Here is a 9,048-nt window from a genome sequence, read left to right on the forward strand (position 1 = left end):
TTCTCCATTCAATTTGTTCCAATATATTAAGTAGCTTCTAAGAAACCTGGCTGTACACTTGTGAGAGAATAAGTGAAAAAGGCAAGAAACATCTTGGTATTAGTATTAATAGTTTTGCATTTAAGGATCTCCTGGAAGGGTCTAGGAGATGTTACTTTTCGTGGACCATGCTTTGAGAATTACTGCATTATTTTGACTAAAAATTTCTCCTCCAAAAATATTTAATGGTGGCTGATACCTTGCTGGATCATGAAATAAATAAAATAGTGGCTTGAGAGTTCTGATTTTTGGGTGAATAGAACCCAAAATGGAACATTCTATATTCAAATTCCCTTCTCAACACAAAGGGTAATGTTCAAAGTAGGGAAGCAAAGTTTTGCCTTAGTTGAGTACTCTTTCTATTTGGTTTAGGTCCAATTCTCTTTAAGTTACTTACGCAGACTTGGAAATCCCAGTGTGAGTGTTAGTCACCAAGGAACAACTGTGGAAGGAAACTATGACACGCTTTTCCCTCTCCCTTTCTTCATTTTGATATAAAACAGTAAATGTAACACAGTATTAACCTTAGGTATTATAGAAACCATTGGAGATGCAAAAATTATTTGTGGACTCACAGAATAGTAATAAAAAGGCATTTTCACCTTATGATCTCTGAACCTGAAATTGGTGAGAATAAAAACAACAAAAATTACAGTTCAAGATTTATACAATTTGATTTTAACTTGATTATGAGGTTTTATGTAATCTTTGGAAGGTGCTACTGATTGAGCACCTTTCGACGTATCAAATACTGTCTTAGGAACTAAGGATATAGTCATTAGTATACAGTCCTCTGTTTAAAGAGTGTAAACTTCCAGAAAGCAAAAATAGTATTTTGCCTCTCAGAGTATGTAAAGATAAGAAAAAAATAAATCTTCTAAAGATTACATAACACTTCCCAATCAAGTTAAAATTAAATTGTAATAAGTCTCAAACTATAATCATATTTTAAAAAATATTCCCCAAATATCTGATTATCAAAAAGATATCTTTTTATTACTGTTCCATGAGAACAAATATTTTTTTGCATCCTCAACATAAATTAAAGTAGATATAAATAAATGGAGACATCTCAATTCATATATTGGAAGAATTAATATCATTAATACCTCAATACTACCCAAGTGAACTACAGATTCATTGCAATCTCTATCGAAATCCAACAATATTTTTTGCAGAAATAGAAATACCCATAAAATTCACATGGAATTTCAATGGACCTCAAAAAGTCAAAAGAATAAAGCTGGAGAACTCACATTTCCGGATTTCAAAACTTATTATAAAAGTTATGATAATCAAACAGTGTGGCACTGGCATAAAGATACACATATGGACCAATGGAATAAAATAGAGCTCCCATAAACAAGCCCTCAAATTCATCGTCAAAAGATTTTCGACAAGAGGGCCAAGTCTACAAAATGGGCAAAGGACAGTCTTTTTAACAAAAGGTGCTGGGAAAACTGAATATTCACATGCAAAGGAATGAAGTTGGACCCTTACCTAATACCATCTACAAAAGTTAACTCAAAATGGATCCTAAACATAAGATCTGAAACTTAAAACTCTTAGAAGAAAACAGAGGACAAAAGTTTCACAACATTGGAGGTGGCAATAATTTCTTGGATATGACATCAAAGGCACATGTAATAATAAAAAAAAAAGTCAAATTGAACTTAGTGAAAAATCTAAAAATCTGGGTGTCAAAAGATACTATTAAGAGAGTAAAAAGGCAACCCAAAGAACAGGAGAAAATACTTGCAAATCATGTATCTAATAAAAGATTAATATCTGGCATCTATGGAGAACTCCTAAAATTCAACAACACCCAGTTCAAAAATGAGCAAAGGACATAAATACACACTTCTCCAAAGAAGACATACAAGTGGCCAATAAGCATGACCATGTTGAGGATAAAAAACACTCGACATCACTAATCATTAGGGAAATGCTCATCAAAACTACAATGAGATTATCATCTCACATCCATGAGCATGGCTACCATCAAAAATAAAAAAAAATAACTAGTGTTGGTGAAGATGTGGAAAGATGGAAACTTTTGTGCACTGCTGGTGGGAATTTAAAATGGTACAGCCACTGTGGAAAATAGTATGGCAGTTCCACAAAAAAAATTATAAAAGAATTACTATATGATCCAGCAATTCCTATTCTGAGTATATGCCTGAAAAAATTGAAAACAGGGTCTCAAGGAGATATTATTATTCACAATAGCTAAATGTGGAAGCAACCCAAGATCCACCAATGGATAAAAGGATAAGCAAAATGTGGCATATACATATATACAATGAAATATTATTCAGCCTTTAAGGAGGAAAGAAATTTTGACATAGGCTATGACATGGATGAACCTTGAGGACATTATGCTCAGTGAAATAAGCCAATTACAAAATGACAAATACTACATGATTCTACTTATGAGAGATACTTAGTTTAAATCACAGAGACAGAACATAGAATGGTGGTTGCCAGGAACTGGGGGAGGGAGGCAATGGGGAGTTACTGTTTAATGGGTACAGAGTTTCAGTTTTGCGGGATAAAAACAATTCTGACAATAGATGGTGGTGATGACTGCATAACAATTTAAATGTACTTGTACCACTGAACCTTACACTTAAAAATAGTTAAGATGGTAAAATTTATGTGTATTTTACCACAACAAAAAAACTGGAAAAAAAAAAAAATCAAAGATAAAGATGTCAACTTTCTCCACATTGATCTGTATGTAATGCCATCCCAACTAAAATACAATAAAAATTTTAAAAGTTAAATAAATTGGTAAAAAGTATTTAAAATGTATGGGAAAATAAACGTGTGAACATGGGAAATTGTGGAAAGGGGCATGAGGGGTCGGTAGACAAAGCCTACCAGACCTATTTAAAATACAAGATATTAGGCCTACCATATATTAAAATGTATTATTTACAATAAACAGCCATATAGTAATAAAAATAATTTGATATTCGGGTTGAACAGGCATATCAATGTATCTGTGAATCTGTAAAAAAACCAAAAGTTTTAATGCTTGTGTTCATACTATGGACATAGTGCTGAGAAACTTTTTTTTCCTCTAATCAGACTGTCAGAAAGTGTATCAATGAGATTGGAACATCCCACTCTTGAATAGATGATGGATCATTAATGAAAAAGCAGCAGCCTCAATTTCCAACTCAGATAGAGGTTCCCAGACACAACATTCCATATTTACCTTAATTTTACAGACTCCAAGTAAACAAGACTCTTGAGTTGGCTTCTTAGCCTAGGTCTGATGTTAATTAACCCCTTGGCATATAGTCTTGCTGTGTTTAAACTTATCAAATATTGCTTCATTTAAATTTTTTCTAAACTCCACCCTTCAAAATCCTATTATAACCCCATCTCTTCTTCATTTAGTGAAATGTTGGCAGGTCCTCTGGTGTTCAGTTTCCCTCACAAGAGCAAGTTAATTAACCTAACTTTGTAAGCCCGAAGATATCGCTGGTCGTCTTTATCAGATTAAAATAAAGAATCCATAAAAAAACAAATGCATATGGAAATTTAATACATAATACACATAACATTTCAAATAAAAAGATGGCTTATTCAACAAATGATACTGATTTAATCTTTTGGGGGAAAAGTAAAAAGCAACCAGCTGTATCCCTACCTTTCTTTCAAACTCCCACTGTTCCTAAGATTCCAATATTTAAAAAACAAAATTAAAACAAAACTAGAATAAAATTTTTTTTTTATTTTATATCATGAATTGAGATCTCCCCCAAACTCAAAAGCTATGACTATAGAAAAACTTTGCGGTTATTCACTGAATAAATTTCTGGTGGTAAAACTGTTGGTTCAAAGGCATGTTTCTGTATAAAATGTTCAAAAAAGTCTGTATAGCAAAAATAACCCAAAAAACATCGTAAAGAAAAAGACAAAAGATCAAACTAATATAAAAACAGATAAAGAAAATAAAAGTTCACAAAAAGAAAATACAATGGTCAAAGATGTTCAAATTTCACTCATATTAAAGTAAGGTAAATTAAATGAAGAGATACTATTTTTAACCTATCATACTGGCAAACAAATTTTAGTAACATTGAGTATTGACACAGATATGAGAGAAAACTGGAAAGCATACATTCTTTCTCACAATATACATACTTACTGTCTTTTGAAAGGGCAATTTGGCTATGTTTTTTAAAATGTTTAAATAAATATTCCTTGTCCTGTCATTCCATGATCAGAAATTTCTCTTATGGACACAGAGAAATCTGAAAGACATTCATGGCAGCCATAGCTATAAGAGGTTTGTTTATAAGGAACTAGTTAAGATATGGTACATCCACACCACAGAATACTCTGCAGCTATTAAAAACAATGATCCATATGTGCTAATAAGAAAAATCTTTGCATTTATGGCAAAGATTATGATCTTTTGTTAACAAGGTAAAACAAACCCAAAGTGAAACCATAGATTAAAAAAAATATATACAGAAAAGAATATGTTTTCTTTCCCACCTCTATCCCTAGTTCTCCCCAAAGGTAACTACTATTGTTCCTCGTGTATCCTTGGAAAAAAGTAACAGCTATATCAGCATGCATATATATATATCTATACACACATATATATATATATATGTGTGTATATATATATATATGTCCATAAATGATGATACTCTATATCCATTAGTCTCCACTTTACCTTTTTTACTTATTTTCACTCATAACACAACTTCACTCACTTTAACTATATACGATAAAAAAATTTACTTTTAAGACAAAGCACTACAATCTGAACAGTATAACTGCGTTTGGCTCTTTGAATGCTTCTGTATATATAAAAAATTTTGGAAAGATATATACAGTAGTCCCCCCTTATCCAGTTTCACTTTCCATAGTTTATTACCTGCGGTCCAAAAATATAAAATGAGATATTCCAGAACAATTCATTAAGTTTTAAAATGCGTGCTGTTCTGAGTAGTGTGATGAAATCTCGTGCCATCCAGCTCTGTCCCATTCAACATGAATCGTCCCTTTGCCAAGTATCTAGGCTGTATATGTTCCCCTCCCCGTTACTCACTTAGTAGTCTGGTTATTAGATCCACTGGTTTCCATCTGCAAGTGCTTGTGTTCAGGTCATCCTTATTTTACTTAATAATGGCCCCAAAGCACAAAAATAGTCATGCTGGCAATTCAGATATGCCAAAGAGAAGCCATAAAGTGCTTTTTTTAAGTGAAAAGGCATGTAGGTATATATGTGCATATAGGAAAAAGGAGTATATACAGGCAAATCTCATTTTATTGTGCTTCGCAGATGTTACATTTTTTACAAATCAAAGGCAAAACCCCCCACCACCAAAAAGATTATGACTGACTTTATTTTAATGGTCTGGACCGAACTTGCAATATCTTCAAGGTATGCTTGTATAATAGGGTTCGGTACTATCTGCAGTTTTAGAAATATATTAGTGGTTTTGGAATATATTCCCTATGGATAAGGGGGAACTACTATATATAGGATATTTAACAAGGGCTATCTCTGGCAACTAAGACTGGGTGGTCTGGGCAAAAAAAGCAAAATTTTCATTTTATAACCTTTTTATGTTTTAATTTTATCAAGTACATACCTATTACTTTTCTGACAAAAATTAAATAAAGGTAGGCTATTTTATCTAGAGGGAAATAATATAAGAAAAATCAAAGAGCACTAATTCCTCCACACTTGTTACACAAAAAGATCTCTTGATCTTTTTCGTACTTCCCCAAGTTTCAGACTCATATACACACTAAATATTTCTACTTGGACCATAGGCATTCTTAAATTTGACATGTCCAAAAAAGACTCATTACGTTCCTCCTTTAAACCTACTCAACTTACCTAAATTACTGACCAGTGGGTTCCTATATACTAGGAGCCACCTGATTTTCTAAACTAGAAATCAGAAAGACACTCTTAACACTCTCCTTACCCTTACCTCACATCCAATTACACATCTTGCCAATTTTATTTCCTAAATATTTTTCTAATCTATCCCCTGCTCTCCATTTCTACTACTCGTCCTATTTCAGACCTCTCCCTAAGCTACTGCAATACTTAACTCGTGTCCCTGACTCAAGTGCTCTCTCCTCAACTCATCCTCATTCTGTCACCAGAATGACCTATCTAAAGTGGAAAGTTGACCATGTCACTCTACAAATCCTTCATGGAACCCCACCGCCTATAAGACAAAAACTAAACACATGATATATAAGTCTTCCTTAACCTCGACTCTACCCAGCTTTCTGGCCTCATATTTCCATACTCCATGCCTTATAATTTATTCTTTGGCAATCCTGAACTATCTATAGTTTGCTAAATAACCCAAAGCAGTCAGCTCCTCTATTTCTACTGCTTTCTTTGTCTACACAACAAACACTCTTTTCCCTCCACCATGTATGCCCAACTATGTAAGTCCTACTAAGCCAGGGTTTCTTGACACAACTGACATCCTGAGCTGAATAATTCTCTGCTGTGGGGGATGATGTCCTATTTACGGTAAGATGTTTAGCAGCATCCCTGGCCTATACTCACTAGATGTCAGTAGCACTTCCCCAGTTGTGAAAATGAGAGGTTTTTTTTTCCTCTAAGGGACATTTCCTATTTTCATAGATTACAGATTTGGGCATGTGTTTTCCCCTTGGACATTTGAATTCGATGCAAAGTGAAAATTTACACATTAGATACACATTTATATTTTAAGAAAAACTGCTAATTTCTCTTTTTACGGAAAAATTCTCCATTTATTTTCTTCTTTCTTTTAAAAAACTGACCTTAATCCCACTGATTTTTGGGTAAAAGAATTTTATCATACTTTTCTTTCCACCTATAGTTGATACACTAGCTTTTTTACTCGAATATCAACAAATCCTCTAAAAGTAACATGGTTATACTGAGAAGCTTAAAATTTTAAGTGAATTTGAACTGAACTTCAGCATAGTTGTCCATTTTCTATTTAATGCTTGTTTATACCTGCCCTGTCACAAGAATTCCAATCAACAATTTTACCACACACAGATTACTTTAAATTATCATGGTTTATAAAGTTGTAAATAATGAAATTTTTATCTCAGCACAAATCAATATACAAATAGTAAAAAACATATGTCTAGAGACAAAACATATTTCTATGACTAGGTGAACATTAATTCATATGTACTTCTAAATAAGTTTGTGATAAAATTTTAAGAATTCCTAGATATTGAATTTACTCAGAAATATATAATCTACACCAAAAAAGCATATTTAAGAAAAACTATACCTATCTTTAAATACTACCTATAGTATTTTTAAAATGCTGAACCCTAAGGAAAACGATTCAGAAAAACATAAATTCCAGGCAAATTTAAGAGAGACATTTAATAGTCCTTCACTAGTACTGAAAAACCATATTCTTTTCCCAAGAAGAACTTTAAATGAGTCATACTTTCCTTACTAAATCACTGTTTTACTTAACACAGGGTAAAAAGAATTAACTGTTCGGTAACTTGAAACTTTACGTTCACTAAAATTTCACAATATACACTAAGGATGGCAGAAAATAAAAATAAGTATAGTTTAGTATATACAATACTTAGAAAACATAGCATCATGTGCATAAAACTCATTTGACATTTATCTGATAAGGGCGTGAAAAGCTATCAAAATACTGCCCTCAAACTCAAGATTCCCACTGTCTAAACTTACACCAGAATTAAACAACGTGAAATGATGCACAACACTTTTTCCTGGCACTCAGGCAGAGCTATGTTCTATGCCCAACTTTTAGTAAACGAACATATTTCTGCCCCTTAAAGATTGGCCTAATTATTCTCTCTGATGCATTAAAGTTCTAACTTTATAACTAACTTTTAATCCATAATGAAATCAATTCATTATTAGCGCAATAGTTTCCAATGTGAAAAGCGTTAAAAAGATATACCACTATACCTATAACAAATTCAGAGAACTAGATCATAGTCAACTTCCCCGCAGTGTGTGTGGTGTTTTTTGCCTGTTATTTTTTAAAAATAAGGGGCAAAAATAAATCCCCACCCCTAAATCAGGTTCATCTTTTAAGAGTATATAATTTATCCAAATTCAAAGCTGTATGGCCAACTCGCCAGCATCTACTAACCAAATCACACAGGGGGGCGGGAGGCTCTTTTCTTGCTCTTTCCCCACGCAGCAAGTGCCCAAAGCACATCAGGCTTGCTCATTGGGCAGGGTTGGGGAAACTTTAAATAATAAATTAGTCACAGACAAACCTGATGATCCAAAAGAGTCCGAAGGAAGTCCCCGGCACTTGTAGAAGGTGCCAACACGCTGGGCACTCGGGTGGCGCGGCAGTCCGACTACTATCGCGGAAGGTGCCCACACCTGAGCAACGTGTCCCGCCCAACCCACAGGTTCGAAGGGGGCGAGGAGGGCCCTGTAGAACAGGACCGCTAAGTGGTCCTGCCGCGACCCGGGGCGCAGTCCGTGCGTCACCGTCGCCGCCAGACCACAGGCAGCGCGCGAGTAGGAGAGAGGCGCGAGAGGGCAAAAAAGAAGGACCCACAATGAAGTGGAGACAACATGTCAACAAAATAGCGGCCCGGTGGGCGGGCAGACCCGATGGCAGCTCGGAGAGCGCCGGGAGCAGGAAGTGCCCCGCGCTGCCCTCAGGAGCCGGCACGTCCCTAGCCCGGCAGCGACTTCGAGACACCTGTTTGGCCGCACAGGGGGTTTGGTTCCACCCTCCACGCTCCCCAACACACTCCGAGAGGGGGAGGGCAAGGGGAACCAAGACCTTGGACTTGCAGTCTGAGGGCGCCTCCGCCGGCCGTACCTGACATCAGCCGCGGCTCCCTCTCGCCCCTCCTGGGGGGCAGAGAAGGGGACGACACGAGACCGGCGACCTTCGCTCTTCTCGGCAGCTGCAGGAGTGGCCCGTGGCCGCTAGCCGGGGCCGCCCGCTGCCGCCCAGATTATTCCCCGGCGGCGGCGGCGGCGGC

General features: G+C 35.8%; 1 protein-coding gene across 2 annotated transcripts in view; it reads right to left on the reverse strand.

Annotated features, from left to right (window-relative positions):
- C1GALT1 (core 1 synthase, glycoprotein-N-acetylgalactosamine 3-beta-galactosyltransferase 1) overlaps nt 1–9,048 on the reverse strand; it is a 34,788-nt gene extending 25,740 nt beyond the window's left edge. Inside the window, exon 1 of one of the 2 annotated variants that reach the window (XM_011363208.2) lies at nt 8,883–9,048. In XM_011363208.2, coding sequence (XP_011361510.1) covers nt 8,883–8,889 — 7 coding nt within the window. In that variant the 5' untranslated portion in view covers nt 8,890–9,048. Of the gene's footprint in view, nt 1–8,319; nt 8,533–8,882 lie in introns of those variants that run through there. The other variant, XM_011363216.2, reaches the window with a different exon arrangement.

The sequence above is a fragment of the Pteropus vampyrus genome, unplaced genomic scaffold (assembly GCF_000151845.1).
Source record: "Pteropus vampyrus isolate Shadow unplaced genomic scaffold, Pvam_2.0 Scaffold4, whole genome shotgun sequence".
Classification (NCBI taxonomy): Eukaryota; Metazoa; Chordata; class Mammalia; order Chiroptera; family Pteropodidae; genus Pteropus; species Pteropus vampyrus.